Source organism: Hemitrygon akajei, chromosome 5 (assembly GCF_048418815.1).
Source record: "Hemitrygon akajei chromosome 5, sHemAka1.3, whole genome shotgun sequence".
NCBI lineage: Eukaryota > Metazoa > Chordata > Chondrichthyes > Myliobatiformes > Dasyatidae > Hemitrygon > Hemitrygon akajei.
Genome location: NC_133128.1, coordinates 124,765,935 through 124,784,013, shown reverse-complemented (window position 1 = coordinate 124,784,013; position 18,079 = coordinate 124,765,935). Strand labels below are relative to the sequence as shown.

At 41.1% G+C, this 18,079-nt stretch overlaps 1 protein-coding gene across 1 annotated transcript in view; it reads right to left on the bottom strand.

Moving 5' to 3' along the window:
* Positions 1–18,079, bottom strand: part of LOC140727240 (sentrin-specific protease 2-like) — a 90,948-nt gene that overhangs the window by 8,985 nt on the left and 63,884 nt on the right. Inside the window, exons 13-15 of the mRNA XM_073044504.1 lie at positions 17,364–17,495; positions 5,885–6,088; positions 4,720–4,799 (exon numbers count right to left, since the gene is read on the bottom strand). Coding sequence (XP_072900605.1) covers positions 4,720–4,799; positions 5,885–6,088; positions 17,364–17,495 — 416 coding nt within the window. The remainder of the gene's footprint in view (positions 1–4,719; positions 4,800–5,884; positions 6,089–17,363; positions 17,496–18,079) is intronic.

The window sequence follows — 18,079 nt, the reverse complement described above, 5'->3', positions numbered from 1 at the left end:
TGTGGATGATATTAAGACGGGTGGAGAGGCAGGTAGTGTCAAGAAAGCAGAAAGTTTGCAGAGGACTTGGACAGATTAGGAGAATGAGAAAATAAGTGGCAGATTGAACACAGTGTAAGAAAGTGTATGGTCATGCACTTTGGTAGAAGGAATAAAGGTGTAGACTATTTTCTAAACAGGGAGTGAATTCAGAAGTTAGAAGTGCAAAAGGACTTAGGAGTTCTCATGCAAAATTCCCTAAAAGTTAATTTTCAGGTTGAGTTAGTAGTTAGGAAGGCAAATGCAATGTTAGCATTCATTTTAAGAGGAATAGAATATAAAAGCAAGATGTATTGCTGAAGCTTTATAAGGCATAGGTCAGACCATGCTTGGAATACTGTGAACCGTTTTGGTCCCCACGTGTAAGGAAGAATGTGCTGGTATTTGAGAGGGTACAGAAGAGGCTTACCAAAGCTATTCTGGGAATAGAAGGTTTAACATATGAGGTACGTTTGATGGTTCTGGTCATGTACTTGTTGAAGTTTAGAAGAATGAGGAAAGATTTCACTGACATCTACGGAACATTGAAAGGCCTAGACAGAGTGGATGTGGAGAGGATGTTTCCATTAGAATCACAGAAAAGTACAGCACAGAAACAGGCCCTTCGGCCATCTAGCCCATGCCAAACCATTAAACTGCCTACTCCCATCAATCTGCACTAGAACCATAGCCGTCCATACCCCTGCCATTCATGTACCTATCCAAACTTCTCCTAATGTTGAAATTGAGCTCATATGCACCACTTGCACTGGCAGCTCGTTCCACACTCTCACCACCCTCTGAGTGAAGAAGTTTCCCCTCATGTTCCCCTTAAATGTTTCACCTTTCACTCTTAACCCATGACCCTAGCTGCAACCCCACCCAATGTCAGTGGAAAATGTCTGCTTGCATTTATCCTATCTATACCCCTCTATTTTGTATACCTCTATCAAATCTCCCCTGAATCTTCTATATTCCAGGGAATAAAGTCCTAACCTATTCACCTTTCCTTAAAACTCAGGCCCCCCAGTCCTGGCAGAAATGAAAGAATGTAAGACCAGAGAACATTGCCTCAGGAAAGAAGGAAGTCCATTTAGAATAGAGATAAGGAGGAATTACTTCAGTCAAGAGGATGGTGAATCTGGCCAAGTCACTGGGTGTATTTAAGGTGGAAGCTGATTGGTTCTTGATTAGTAATGGAGTTATAGGTTACAGGAAGATTCAGGAGGATGGAGCTGAGAGGGAAAACAAATCAGCTAGGATTGAATGGCAGAGCAGACTCGATTAGCTGATTTGCCTAATTCTGCTCCTATGTCTACTTTTACAAAGCAGGAGAAAGTTTCAAAACTGGTTATTTAAAACTGACATGTATGGGCATTTCTTCTTAAAGAGAGTAGTGAATCTCTGGAATTCCCTACTTCAGAGAGTTGCAGAAGCCAAAAGTATTTAAAATGGAAGCAGAAAAACTTTTGAAAAACTGGGGGATTAATGGCCATGGTGATCAGGCACAGAGGGAAGAATTGAGGTTGGGGTGAATCATCCGTGATCATATTGAAGAGACGGCAGGTGGGTGGCCTACCACTCCTATTGTGTTCATTCTCTTGTCTAGGCCCCATTTCTTGCAGCCACAATGTGTGGGCATAGGCTCTGACACTATTTAGTTGAAGGCAACAGCAATAAATGCAATTGGTTCGATGTTCTCCCCAGTTTAAAAATACCCTACTTTTGTACAGCCCCTACACTGTATATGTAGATTTCTGATAAAGAGTCTTGGCCCAAAATATTGATTGTTTATCCCCCTCCATAGGTGTTGCCTGTCTTGCTGAATTCCTCCAACATTTTGTGTGTGTTGCTCAAGATTTCTGGCATCTGCACAATCTCTTGGGCTTAGGACTAGATTATAGATGTCGAAGATAGCTCTAAGGAGATTTCAGAGATATGGAAGGGTGTGACTCTGAAACAAGAATAGTTCCTTAATAAAAGCAAGAAAATAGTTCGCTGGAAATCTGAAATAGAAACAGAAAGTGCTGGGAATATTTGTTACTTTCCACGGTCACTGTTTATGCAATGATCTGTTTCTAGTCAAGATGGCACCAAGCCGCAGTCTCCACCGAGATAGTGGCTCAGACTTGTTTTTAAGTTTGTAGTGATGGTTTTGGGAGCAGAAAGGGGAGTTAGGAGTCAGGTTAGGGTTTAGAAATGGGGATGAAAGGGAGTTAGAGATCAGGTTAGGCTTTACAGACAGGGATCTGAAGGAGTTAGAGGTCAGGCCTCTGTTAGGCACTCCAAGTCCAGTGATATGAGGAACATCTGGAGTCCAGGCCCCAGCTCTGCATTTGAAGTCCAGCCATGCAAACAAAGGACATCCAGAGTCTGGGCCTCTGCTCTTTGCTTGAAGGCCAGCAATGTGGACGGGTTATAAAAGACATCCATGAATGTTAGGCAGTCCCAGGTTGGTGGGTTCCAGGATTGGATGTACGTGCAAGCATGAGGCACAAGAACCAGTCAGTCGGCGAGCCTGGAGTTGAGTCTGAAGTTTGAGGTCCCATTATCAGTTAGTTTGTGCGTTGATAGCTAGACCAAAGCATGAAAGACAATCAGATGTCTGGAAGTCAAAGCTTAAAGCCGGAGGCCTGTCTTAGAGAATTGTCACTGTATGTGGGTGGGTAGAAGGGAGGGTAGGTGGAAATGAGGAAAGGACTTGTGTTGCTGTTGTTGTTTTGTTGCTCATGTGTTCTGTATTTTTGCTCTGTTCTGCGTTGTTCTGCCAAGCATTGTAGGCATGCTATGTTGGCACTGGAATGTGTGTCCTCAACACAGCCCTAGGCGTGTTGGTAACTCAGATAACGCATTTCATTGGATGTTTCCATGTAGATGTGATAAAAAATCTGAATATGAATGAACAAGTGAGTTGGAGACTGGCAGGATGAATTTGCCAACTGCCGTGGGGCTGCTGCAGGCATCTCCTGTTGTGGCTGCATTTCTCAGTTGCAAACAGTTCACAAGGACAGAACCCTCTTGCAACCTCACGAGGACCTGTATCTGTAACAGATGCTGCTGGGTAATCACCAGGAATCAGAACTCTGGCTTACCAGCCTGTAGCTCAGAGTGCACCGAGACTGATCATACCTCAGGTTAACTCTGCACAGGTTGGTACTGAATCAGGGTTTTCCCTGTTCCGTGCTGTTAGTTACATTCCACTTAAACCAACTGAGTTGACACTGTTGCTATCACTACATGAAATAGCCTTTGGGATAATACATATAGAAAGAGAGGACCAAGATTCATTTAATGACCAAATAATGATCTTGTACTGGGAGCAAGGCTTTGTGGACAAACTGAACAGCCCATCCATTTATTATCATGTGAATGCACCTCAGTTTTGGTACTGCTCTGTACTTATCAAGATCTACAAGCCCCTTATTAAAAGCTTGCTTTCATTACTAGGGGCATAGAATATAAGGGTCAGGAAGTCACATTGCAACTGTGTAGTACTTTGGTTAGACCACATAGTTCTAGTTGCCCCAATATAAAGAGAATGTGGAGGCTTTGGAAATGCAGAAGAGGTTTACAAGATGATGCCTGGATTAGAGAGTATTAGCTATAAGGAGAGGTTGGACAAAGTTGGATTGTATTCCCTGGAGCATTGGCGGCTAAGAGATGATCTTACAGAAGTTAATAAAATTATGTGAGGTGCATATCCAGTAGACAGTCAGAATCCTCCTCTCCCAGGATAGAAATATATGCTGTTAAAGAGCATAGATTTAATGTGAGAGGGAGAAAGTTTAAAGCTCATTTTCCACCACAATAGGGTGCTGCCTGCTTGGAACTCACTGCCAGGGATGGTTAATGGAAGTAGATTTAATAGTGGTGTTCAAGAGATTTTTAGGTAGGTACTTGGATATGCAGGGAAGGAGGGATAGGGACCATGTGCAAGCTGGAGAGATTAGTTTAATCCGGCATCATGAACAGGCAAAGATGTCATGGACTAAAGGGTCATGGCTGGTGTGAAGCCAGTCTGTGGAGGGGTGGTGAAAAACTGTGAGGGGTGTGATGCCAAGTAACTGTAGCCTCAATGTGCACAGGGCAAGGGGAGGTGGAAGCTGGCCCAGAAGGATTCAGATGGAGAGATTCAGGTGACGGGATGGGTTGGGGGGTGGGGGGGGGGGGTGGAGTGTGTTGTAATAATCACACTTAGAGGTGGCTAAGGTGAGGGTTTTTGTGGTGAAGCAGCCAAGTCAGAAAAAGGTTCAACAATATTTGAAGTGCAAGAGGAAGGGTCACTCAATTACAGTCTGTACTGGAATGTTCTATGTTCTATCTTCTACCGGGATCCCTTTTCTCAGAATCTAAACTATTTCAGTAGCACACACAAAATGCTGGTGGAACACAGCAGGCCTGGCAGCATCTATAGAGAGAAGCACTGTTGACGTTTCGGGCCGAGACCCTTCGGCAGGACGCTTCTCCCTATAGATGCTGCCTGGCTTGCTGTGTTCCACCAGCATTTTGTGTGTGTTGTTTGAATTTCCAGCATCTGCAGATTTCCTCGTGTTTGCTATTTCAGTAGCATTCATTTATTCTCAAACATCATTTGCATATTTTTATTTACAGCATAACTTCCTAGATGTATTTAAACATGCTCTCCAGAACCTGAAATCTGATTTGACTGAAGTAGAACAAAGCATTAATGGGGATACTTACAGCAGTGTCCAGCACACATTGTCATTCCACTGACCCATGGAATCAAGGTGAAGGATTATCTTTTTCCTTAAATCTGCAACCTGTTCAATAAACATTTCTGATTTTAACTTTATATTGTATTTCATATTACCAACTCAGTGCTCCAGCTTTCAGTCACCAAGATCAGAAACACATCCTGCCTCAATTACCTGGCCAATTTTTCTGACTTTAAATGAAGGTGTAGAGTGGCAAAATGAATTATGATGCTAAAAATATCTACAGCTTCCTGTTTCTATCCATATATTTTCCTGCAAGCATAATTTACATTGTTGCCCATGTATTGAAAAAATGATCTGAACAAAATCTTGCACATTTAAATATGTACCCTTGTTCCAAGGCGTAGTTCAGTCACAAGAACAACATCCACGTGCAATACAAGAAGAAATAATCTGTTCGGTGAGATATTTTTATCATCTTACTGTTGTGTTCCAAGGCAAATGCCACATTATTATGTGAAAAGAATTTGCTTGATCTAAGTGGCAGACCACAATGCACATTTTAGCTTTACAAATCAGAGTTAAAAGGGAGAGCCATTTCCCTCTTCTTTTCCCACCATCCAAAGAAACAGTAATTCTTATGCTCTTCTTGCAATTCAGTGTACTGCACATAGTGCTCACAAAATGGTCTCATCTACACTGATCTCTTTGCTGAACATCCCAATTCAGTCTGCAAGGGTGACCCTGAGTTTCCTGTGGCCTGTCACTTTAATACCCTAGTCTGACACTTTTTAAGACATTTGGACAGATACATGGAAAGGTTTAGAAGGCTATTGGACAAATGCTGGCAGATGGACTCACTTGGATGGGACATCTTAGTCAACATAGACCAGTTGGGCTGAGGGCCTGATTTCCTGCTGTATAACCCTATGAATCCATCAACTCCTTTAGCAACATGTTCCAGATAGTTACCATCCCTTGTGTGAAAAAAGATCCTTTTAATTTCTCCACTCTCCTCTTAAACCTGTGGCTTCTAGTTTTAGGTTCCCTGTCCTGGGAGTATCTACTCTATCTATCATGCCCCTTATTTATAATCATTTGTAAGGTTACCCCCCAATCTCCTAATATTTCAGAGATTCTCATGCAGATGAGCCTGCACTGAAACATTACTGAAGGAAATGCTTGCTTACCGTCAAACACCAATGTGCTCCTAAATGTACTGGTACCAGTATAAGATCCTTTTCAAATAAGTCCACTCCTTTTGTCCATTGCTTTACAGTCTGGTAGCCTCCAGTGTGCAGTTTCAGATAGAAAAACGTATTAAATGCATAAACTCCAGGAAAATAAGCTTCTTTACTTCTTTCCATAATTAAACACATGTAGAAGTTAATCACCTGTAAAACATCAGCAGAAGATGGTTCACAATCTCATCCAATGCTCAGGAACAGAAAAGTGATGGATATAGGGCAGTCCATCACAGGCAAAACCCTTCGCACCATTGACCATATTTAAGAGGAGCCACAAGAAGCAACATTTATCATCAAGGATCTCCAACATCCAGACATGCTCTCTTCTTGCAATGACCAACAGTCATGAAGTACAAGATTCCCCACCACCAGGTTCAGGAACAGTAGTTCTTGAAACAGTTCAGTGTTGAGGTGAGTGAAATTACCCATGCTAACTCCACAACCTATAAGACTCACTTCCGAAGACTCATGTTCTCAGTATTATTTTTTTTTATTTGCATGATTTATCTTTTTTTTCTCTTTTTTATTTTTTTTAATATAGGAAAAAGGAGGGGAAAAAAAGAACCCCATCTAACTAGGAACCCCCCCCCCACTAACTACCAAAAAAACCCCCCATTAGGAATCAACCCCCCGGAGCAATACATTTGACCATCATCTAAATATATAAAAGAAGTCATCAACCGCCATTTCATACTTATATTTAAAAAAATTGGAAGGATGCCATATAACTTAATTTAAATTAAATGATAATATTTGGCAAAAGAACCCCATCTTCTCTCAAAATCAAATCGAGGATCAAAAGTTCTACTTCTAATTTTTTCCAAACTAAGACATAACATCACTTGGGAAAACCATTCAATTAATGTAGGGGAAGAAATATCTTTCCATTTTAATAACAAAGCTCTTCTTGCCAATAATGTAACAAATGCAATTACATGTTGATCTGAAGATGAGATACCCTGAATATGATGCGGAACTATTCCAAATAGAACAGTCAATCTATTAGGTTGTAAATTAATTTTCAAAGCTATTATTACTTAACAAAGGAGAGACTATCTAAAATATTTCCTAGTATAGATAATTATTGCGATAGACGTAAAACTGAAATAGCTACTTTGTCACATATGTTCTGGTCATGTTCTTCATTAAAATCATTTTGGAAATCTTTATTTTCTACAATCTCTAAAGCTTTGAAAAATATCTTCTTTTGCACATTGGTCTTTGTTACATGTGATTTTTCATAAATTCTATTATATTTCTTTATTTTCCTGCAAATGCCTGCAAAAAATGAATCTCAATGTAATATATAATGATATACATGTACTTTGATAACACATTTACTTTGAACTTTAGTTAGTCAAGCTTAACCTGCCATTCAATATGATCATGGCTGATCTGTCCCAGGCCTCTTCTCTTCTGTTCCAGCCACTCAAAATCCTCAGGTATTCTTTTCTTTCAAAACTTATTTGACTGCCCTCTATATACACCCAGTGATCTAGCCCCCATAACCCTCTGCAATAGAGTGTTCCAGAGGTTTGCATTCTCTGCTAGTAAAAATTCCTGCATAGCTCTGTCTTAAATGAAGTATGCCTTTTGTTGATTGAGGTCGACCATGGATGCTGTCTACCTATGCAAGCCAAGGCAGTACGATGTAGAGAGCAAGCTGTTGTCCATGCAGCAGGCTTCCTCGCTCCATGCAGCTGAAAATTCAAAGAAACAGCAAAGACTGATACAGCTTGGCACCACCGGCATCATAGGAATTGCCAGTCAGTGTTGAACTCAATGTAGGACTGCCTTAGGGACTCCAGTTCCAGATTTTTCCTTGACATTTACTCCCAAAGCCTTCCCAATGGGTGGGTATAGCTGCAAGGCAGTATTAGTTTGAAATCAGAGTTTTCCTTCTCCTAGGTGAGCTGCCTACTGTGGCTGATGAGCCACATCTGCCCAAAGCGACTGGTTTTAAGGGGCCAGTAACCCGCCCTTGCCCCTTCTTCTGTAAGAAAAAATGGTTCCACCAAGCTTAGTAACTAAGCCACACATGAAGGCAAGGAGTTGAACTTGGTTGTCCAAAGCTATTTGAGACACTGACATGGGGAGTATTTAATCGGTAGTGAGAACTCATCCCCACTTCTCACTTCGGCTATGACAATCTCAAGCAACCTTAAAAACAGTTTTAAATGACTGCCCCCAATCTCATCCCCAAGCTCAAACTCTCTAGCAGAAACACCTTGACAATTACCTTGTCAAGGTCATTCAGGAGGTGGACTTGCTGGGCTGAATAAGGCGACTGTATAATTGTCAGTCTTCTAGCTGTCCATCTGATGACCCTCCAAGACTAAGACCAACAATACAGTGCATCTCAGCTTACGTAAATATGTGTACATAAATGAAACAGAACAGGGATCAGGATCAGCTTTAATACAATGTCTCCCCTGGTACAATGGACTGCTATTCAAGGTCACAGATCAGGCTTTCTACAGGTGGTTCATCAGCCCGTTGGATTGGGGGGGGGGGGGTAAATCAAGTTACGTAGAGACTGAGAGCCATCTGACTGCCTCTTATAGAAGGGATGTGTGTTTACAAGGCAGATAAGACCTTAAGACATAGGAGCAGAATTGGGCCATTTCCCTGTCAACCTCATTTTCTTGTCTTCTCCCTATAACCTTTCATTCCCTGACTAATCAAGAACCCATCAACCTTCACCTTAAATGTACCTAGCAACCTGGGCTCTACATCCATATATAGTAATGGATCCCACAGAGTCATCATCCTCTGGTTAAAGAAATTCCTCCTCATCTCTGTATTAAATGGACATTCTTGTATTCTGAGGCTGTGTCCTCTGGTCCCAGATGTCCCTAATATAGGAAACATCCTTATCACTTCCATTCTATCTAGGCCTTTCAACATTCAATAAGTTTCAATGAGATCCTCCCTCATATTTCTAAATTTCAGCCAATACTGGCCCAGTGCCATTAATCACTGCTCATATGATAACCGTATCATTCCCAGAATCAATTTTGTGAACCTCCTCTGAACCCTCTGCAATGTCAGTACATCCTTTCTTAAATAAAGGGCCCTAAACTGCTCACAAAACTCCAAGTCCGGCCTCACCCATGCCTACAACCTCAACATTACATATTCTAGTCCTCTTGAAATGAATGCTAGTATTGCATTTGTCTTCCTCACCAGCAATTCAACCTGCAAGTTAACCTCTTGGGACTCTGCACAAGGACTCACAAATCCCTTTGCACTTCAGATTTTGAAATTTTCTTTCCGTTTAGAAAATAGTCTACAGATGACCATACACTTCTTGCCACTGTATTCCATCTGCTCCTTGTTTGCCTATTCCCCTAATCCAGTCATTTTGCAGCCTCTCTGCTTCCTCAACATTACCTGCCCCTCTACCCATCTTTGTATCGTTTGCAACCTTGGCCACAAAATCAATTTCATCATCCAAATTGTTGACATTAAACACAAAAAGAAGCAGTCCCAACACATACCCCTGTGGACCACCACTAGTCACTGGCAGCCACTCCGAAAAGGATCCCTTTATTCCCACACTTTGCCTTCTGCCAATCAGCCAATGCTCTATCCATGCTAGTATCTTTCCTGTAATACCCTGGCCTCGGAGTTGGTTTATCAGCCTCACATGCAGCACCTTGTCAAAGGCCTTCTGAAAATCCAAGTACACAACATCAACCGATTTTCCTTTGTCTATCCTGCTTTGTTATTTCTTTAAATAATTCCATGGATTTGTCAGGCAAGATTTTCCTTAAAGGAAACCATGCTGACTTTGGCCTATTTTATCATGTGCCTCCAAGTACCCTGAGACCTCCAGGGTATCGACTCCAACACCTTCCCAACCACCGAGGTCTGGCCTAAATTTCTATTCTTCTGCCTCCCTCCCTTCTTGAAGAGTGGAGTGACATTTGCAATTTTCCAGTCCTCTGGAACCATGCTAGCACCTAGTGATTCTTGAAAAACCATTACTCATGTCTCCACAATCTCTTCAGCTACCCTGTTCTAAAACCCTGGAGTGTAGTCCATTAGGTCCAGGTAACTCATCTACCTTCAGACCTTTTAGCTTCCCTAGCACCACCTCTGTAGTAATAGCAACTACACTCACTCCTTCCTCTTGAAACTATTGAATTTTCCACATACTACAAGCATCTTCCACATCAAAGACTGATGCAAAATACTTAATCAGTTCGTCTGCCATTGTCTTGTCCCCTGTTCCTATCTCTCCAGCATCACTGTCCAGCAGTCCAATATCCACTCTCTTCTCTATTTTGCTGTTTATATACCTGAAAAATACTTTTGGTATAATTTTTGATTATTATTGATTAGCTAACCTTCATATTTCATCTTTCTCCCCCTTGTGTTTATTTTTGGTTACCTTTTGTAGGTTTGAAAAAAACATGCCCCAATCCTCTAACTTTCCACTAATCTTTGCTCTATTATATGCTCTCTCTTTTGTTTTTATGTTGGTTTGACTTTCCTTGTTGGCCATGGTTGCATCATCCTGTCTTTAGAATACATCTTCTTTGAAATGTATCTACCCTGTGCCTTCCCAATTGATCCCAGAAACTCCATCCATTGCTGCTCTGCCATCATCCCTGCTGGTGTCCCCTTCTAATCAACTTTGGCCAGCTCCCCTCTCAATATTATGATTGTAATTCCCTTTACTCCATGGTAATACTGATACATCTGACTACAACTTCTCCCTCTCAAACTGTAGGGTCAATGCTATCATATTATGATCACTGTTTTCTCAGCGCTCCTTTACCTTAAGCTCCCTAATCATATCCAGTTCATTACACAACACCCAATCCAGAACTGCTGATCCCCGAGTGAGTTCAACCAAAAGCTGCTCCAAAAAACCATCTCAGAGGCATTCAACAAACTCTCTCTCTTGTGATCCAGCATCACCTTAATTTTTACAATCTATCTGCATATTGAAATCCTACATAACTAATGTAACATTGCCTTTGTTTTTAAAACTTTATTTTTAATTGTTTTGCCAAACAGGATAAAAACAAACAGACAGATAGGGTCATCATAGGGGAAGTAAAATCCGTATCTTATAATAGAAAAAAATGAATAGCAAAATGGGTTACGTTGCTGTATCAAGGTTAACCAAACTCTTATGTTGATAATTGTCCTTCAAAGTCTCAGGGGACCTCAAGATTCATAACTCTAAAGTCCATTCTGCAGGTTCCCTCATAAGACGAAATAAGACAAAGTTCTTCAAACCAGATAAATGTACAGTGAAGAAGTCATTTCAGGCTCAAATAAAATCTAAAACTGAAAATTTACTTTATTTGAGATTAACATTGCAACTCCCCTTGTACTTCCCCTCTCAAAAGAAACGTAATAACAATTTTTACATCCCAATTTACGTAACTTCTCATGTTCAATCTTTGAAAGGCGAGTTTCTTGCCAAAAAATTACAAATGTTTGTATATCTTGCTTTTCTCTCTTCACTTTAGCTATAGCCTTACTCCTTTTGATTGGGTTCTGTAACCCACTCATATTAAGGGTGATTAATCTGTATTCTTGATACGGCATTCCACACCAATAAAAAAAAGATCCCTAGATGACCTGAATGAATGAGCTTCTGTCTGTATAACAAGCTAACATTTAACATGTAAACAACACATATAACATCCATGACTTCCATCTTTGAAGTTTAAACTAAACCTCTAAGTTGGGGGGGAAGCCCTTAAACCCAAAGGGGCCCCTCCTAGTACAGGTTGATGCCTCTGAATAATTGAAATCAGGACAGTGCATAAAAAAGAACAAAATTAAAGATCAGCTCCCAGGTTTGTGGTCAGTTATAGTAATAAGAGCTTACAGAGGAAAAATAATTTATGTTCTATTTTTAAGTTCTTAATCCAAAGTCAATTATAGTTTGGTGTTAAGGTACATGTGATTTTACCGACCTAGCTGGAAGGATATTTTATCACTATACTTTTGAGAGCTCTCATGCAGTATCTTTGTTGCGTCGAAATTTGTTTAGCTTGTTCTGGATGCGTTTCAGATGTGTTTCTCGATCCCAACGGGATTTTGCACCTGCTGTCTCCCAGGAAAGCCACCTCAGATTCGCCATGGACATGCCTTCCGCAGGGGCCATGATTCCGGGACAGTCCAGGAAAACTCTTGTTCTTCAGGTCCTCCATCGCCTCTGATGCATTACTGTAGATGCATTACTGTAGATGACTTGTCCCGTGCCAAAAAACACTCGAAGTTTGGCTGGATAAAGAGTATGGAACCGAAGCCCCTTTAAGCGTTTTTCTGATGGTGGAGTAAGCCTTTTTTTCATAAGTATTTCGGCCGGGTAGTCTTGATCAAAAAATACTCTTTTAATAAATCTCTCATTTTTTCCAAGCCAAGTGAAGCACCAACTCTTTAATTTCATACTCCTGAAAGTAGATGACCACAGACCTTGGGTTGGAAACTTGTGGTTGTTTGGATCCAAGATATCGATGGCAGAGTTGTAGGCCAAGGGTGACATTGGGAAGGGACAACTCTGTTTTAATAAATTTTTCCAGAAATTCCTGTAAATAGTCTCCTTCCGCCCAGTCAGAAATTCCATGGATACGTATGTTATTCCTGTATGAACGCACCTCCAGGTTCATTAGTCGAGCTTGAGTAATCCCCTGAAGTTCCAGTGCGTGGGAAAGAACCTCCCTGGTCTTGGCCTTCCACTCCTCCACTTCTGTCACCCTTTGCTCCATCTCTTCAACTCTGCCTGTTATTTCTTTTAAATCACCAACAATAGCATTCAACTTCTGGTTAATTTCTTCTCTGAAATCCACCAGTTCCTTCTTTAGAAAACCCATGGAATCACTCAGTTCCTTTTTCATATCCAAACGAAGCGCCTGTATTTTGGCCACAATGTTTGCATGAACAGCCTCCATATCCTTGTGTTCAGCTTGGTTGCTAGCGCCGACGTTATTCTCCTCACTGTCAGTCTGTATTTTATCGCTTGTCTTTGGGTTTTGTTGCGGTTTTCCTCTCGTCTTTCTTTTGTTTCCCCCTTTCATGCTACTAGACCCACTTTTCTATTTAAATAACCGTTTCTTATTTAGGGGGAAGTAAGACAATCTGGGAGCCCTTACTGATTATGCTGCCGGCTGTATCTGTGCCATACCAGAAGTCATAACATTGCCTTTTTGTAATGCTTTTTCTTTCTCCCGCTGTAATTTGTAGACCACATTCTGGCTACTGTCTGTCCATCAGGGAATTCTTACCCTCCAGAGTTTCTTAACTCTACCCACAAGGATTCTGCATCTTCCGACCCTATGTCACCTCTTTCTAAAGATCTGATTTTATTTTTTTCCCAGCAGAGCCACTCCTCCTCCTCTGCCTACCTGCCTGTCATTTTGATAGATTGTGTATCCTTGGATATTAAGCTCCCAACTACAATCATCTTTCAGTCATGACTCTGTCGTACCTGCTAATCTCCAGGGTGCTACAAGACAATCTATCTCATTTCATATGCTGCCTGCATTCAAATTTAACACCTTCTGTCTTGTATTTGTCACCCTTTTCAATTTTGTCCCCCCCCTTTACATTGGAACCCATCCCACTGACTGCAATTATTATTTGTCTGTCCTTCCTGACATTCTCACTATACACCATCTCTGCTTACAAACAACAAGAGTCAACATCTCTATCTTCAGCCCTATCACTCCAGTTCCCATGCCTCTGCCAAATTGGTTTAAACCCTCACCAAGAACTTGAGCAAACCTGCCTGCAGATCATTAGTCCCCCTTGGGTTCAGGTGTAGCCTGTCTCTTTTGTACCAGTCATGCCCAGAGGAAATCTCAATGATCCATAAATCCAAAACCCTGCCTCCTACACCAGTTCCTCAATCATACATTCATCTGCCAAATCATCCTATTCTTGCCCTCACTAAAGCATGGCAAAGGCAGCAATCCACAGGTTGTTATCCTGGAGGTCCTGTTTTCAGCTTTCTACCTTGCTCTCTTAATTCTCTCCTTAAGATTTCCTCTGTTTTCCTTCCAATGTCATTGTACCAAGATGCCCAGGTGCTCACCCTCCGCCTTTAGAATGTTGTGGACACAATCAGATATCCCTGACCCTGGCACCCTGGAAGACAACATTCCATCTGGGTCTCTCTACTGCATCCACAGAACATCATATCTACTCCTCTTACTATGGAATCTCCCAAGACCACTGCATTCCTCCTCTGGCCCTTCCCTTCTGAGTCACAGCATCAGACTCAATGCCAGAGACTCAGTTGCTGCCGCCTCACCTGGGTAGATACCCTCCACCAACAGTATCCAAAACGGTACACTTGTTGTTGAGGGGAATGGCTACAGGGGTACTCTGGACTGGCTGCCGATTTCCCTTCATTCTCCTGACAGTCACCCATTCACCTGCCTCCTGCACCTAGGGTGACTACCTCTCTGTAGTTCCTATCTATCATCTCCTCAGTTTCCCTTATGAGCTGAAGGTCATCGAGTTGCAGCTCAGTTCTTTAAAACGTTCTTGGACAAGTTGCAGCTCATGCACCTGGTGCAGATGTGGTTATCTGGAAGGCTAGAAAAGAACAAAACACAGCCCCTGGAGACTGTCCTAACTGTACAGCTACAGAAGCAGAATGAGCAAGGAAAAACTTACCAGATACTTATGTCACCTACATCTGTTGCTGCCCAAGCCAAAAGTCTTCCCACTCTAACACTGCCTACTCCAACAATTGCCGCTTCGCTTGCCCTTGCTTTATTTTTAATTCAACTTGCTAATGAATCCTGGACTCCAAATGGCTGCTGTTCAAGCTCTGAAAAAATCTATGAAGCACTGATTTTTAAAGCTCTGTCCTCAACCTGGGTGAAGCCACCATTACTTTTCGCTTCCGAACTCAGACTGGCCGCTGTTCAAGCTCTGAAAAAAGGGCTACAATGCATTAATCTTTAAAACTCTTGGTGGGAGATGGGAAAATGTGACACTGAAAATGCAAGACAATCTGAACTAGAGACCTCAAATTCTCAGATGAAATAGTAAAAAGTTTTTGTTGAGCTAATCAATAGGAAAGAATGGATTCTCTTCTTTCTTGATCTCCCCAAACAAATTTTCCATAGTGAGAGAAATTAATGTCCTTTGTGATATACACCCAGTTTTAAAATTGTAGTTTGTTAAAAGTGAAAATTTCTAAAGCTTTCCTAAAGCCACTCACTACTTGTAGCAGTACATTTAATCTCTATTTGCCCTTGCTCTTGGACAATGTGAAGGTAATGTCATTGTACATCATTCAACAATCCTGTAAAATTTTTACCGATGGACCATAAAACTAGGGTAACTAACAAAACAAAGCATGCATGAAAGTGGCCAAGGGGATGAGAGGGTAGATAGGGTACAGCTGAACACTGGTGCAAAGAAAATACTTTGGGGATATGAAAAGTAATGCAATATTGGAGAAACCTGCATTTTAAACACGATCCCAGATGCCAATTGTTGTCGAAGACCAAATAAATATTTCCTTCCTAAAAGGATTTTAGTGAAGCAGGCACTTTTATGATATTCTGGTAAATTTGTGATCATTATTACTGATACCAAATTCATTTTTTACATTTTATTTTAATTGACTACATTCTCTAGGAACAGTGGTGTGATTTAAACTCTCACCTTTAGCTCCTGGATTCCTAGTGCAGAAACAATCACCAGGGACCTGCATTGCGCAAGCTTTGTGGGTATGGTGGGAGGTAGTACATGGGTGGAGATTAAGGTCCTTGCCCCGTTCAAGAATCGGTCTCTACTGTTACCTCCAAATGCACATCAAATGAGGTGCACAAACGCAATCGTCATTGTTGAAATTAATGGACAATCAACCTGCATCCATCCATAACTCCTCCTCAAGACCTATTGCAATTCACAGCACAAGACCAATCCCATTCTAATTTGGAGGCCACATTTTGAATATCGTGTGCAGCTTTGGTCAGCTACCTACAGGAAAGATAACAATGAAATTGAAAGAGTACAGAGGACTACAAGGATGTTGCTGGAAACTGAGGATCTGAGTTATAGGGAAAAGTTGAACAGGTTAGGACTTTCTTCCCTGGTAATAGGAGAATGAGGGAAGATTTGATAGAAGTACATAAAATTATGATGGGTAGTTTGGGTAAATGCATAAATGCAAGCCAGCTTTTCCCACAGAGATTGGGTGAGACTAGATCTAGAGGTCATAGGTTAAAGATGAAAGGTGAAAGGTTTATGGGGAACATGAGGGGAAACTTTTCCACTCAAAGGCTGGTGAGAGTGTGGGACAAGCTGCCGCAGAACTGGTGGATGCAGGTTCAATTTCAACATTTAAGAAATGTTTGGATAATTGCATGGACGGGACGGATACGGAGGGCTATGGTCTGGGTGCAGGTCAATGGGACTAGGCAGAATAATAGCTCAGCATATACTAGCTGAGCCAAAGGGCCTGCTTCTTCTGTGTAGTAGTGTTCTATAACTTTATGACTATTCAAAGCTGCTTGGTCTGACATGAATTACACACACATATATACACAAAATCTGCTGGAAGAACTCAGCTGGTCCAGCAGAATCTGTGAGAAGAATGGAACGGTCAACTTTTTGGGTTGAAACACAGCAACAGTCCTGCACAACTGCTGCTTGACCACTGATTATTCCTCCAATAGATTATTTATTGCTTCAGGTTCCAGCTTTTATCTCTATCTCACAGTTACACCAAGTTTCATTTGCCACTTCTTGGTCCTCCTATTTCTTGGATCTAAATGATTAACCATTCCTCCTGCTTTTCCATTAGCTTTTATCCCCACTGCTTCTCAATCTGTACATCACTGGCATGCACATATTATCCTAGAACTTGAAAGACTTCTACTACCCCACTCACCACTCAACTCTCATTTTTGTTTCTCCTGATTCCTAGTTTTGTGCCTGAAACTATAACCATTTGCTATAATAAAACCTAAAAACAAATTACATCTTTAACAAATTAAATAATCAAATGATTTCACAGTATTTTAATAATGAATGGTAAAACTCACCACTGAATAGTAAAAACAATATAGCTAAGAGTAGAAGTAACCATGTAAAACTGGAAAGTGACAGAGGGGGAACACGATGGGTGCAGGCAGTAAGCTTTGTTGACTCTCTAGTGTGGCTACTTTGGGCATGTGATGAGAGTTAGGGGGAACCTACATTCCAAGCAATACCTCACATCCCACTGGGAAATTGGGGAAAATAATATATTTTATTTCAGTTGCACAGAGAAACTATCTCAGATAAAGAGCTAGAGGGCAGATAAAAGCACATACTCAAACAAATCAGTACGTTCAAAAGATGGAAATAAGTAGACGGTAGGGATGTATAGAAAACCAGTGAGAAAATATTCTGAAACAAAAAAGGCACATTAGGTAAAAGGGCATTGTACCTCATCATTGAGCCAGTTGTAATTACAGAGAGTGCTAATATCTTTCCGAGTTATCTTCAGTTTAAATCCAGTGCTGAGCACTTCATCAGGTTCTCCATAGTCAAGAGCCTTCCTCACCTCCTCCACCATTTTCTGCAACGGAAAATCTAAAATTACTAAAATTGCAGACAAAATGCAAAACTGAAGAAAAACTAGTTTCCGAACGTAGATGGATCAGCTGTCTGGAGAGCAAATCATGCTGCAAAGTAATTCAACAGTACCCTAACCAACAACTACATTTTGCATAACTTCACTTTGGTCTCCACGTGCTCACTTACATATTTAGCAATCACACATAGTTGCATTTTCTTGAAAAAAAACTTGATTATTTATAAATTGGATTTTACATTCCAATGATGGACTAATCAACTGCCATATTTAGTACTGATACCCAATTATACTTCTATAAAAATCTGTGGAAGGACTAAAGGTCACATCCCAAAAACATGTTGATAGGTTGACTGTTGATTGGTTAATTGTTCCTTGTAAACTGCTCCTAGAGTGATAGCCAAGGCCTCTGGACCAGATGGCAAGTGTAGTGCAAGTGCAAAAATATGTGGTTGATGGTCAGTCTAGCCTTGATGGACCAAAGGGACCATTTCCATGTTGTTTCTCTTGACGTGGATAAAAATAGCATCAAGACTGCACCTGAAATCAACAGCAAAAGGGAATCTGTA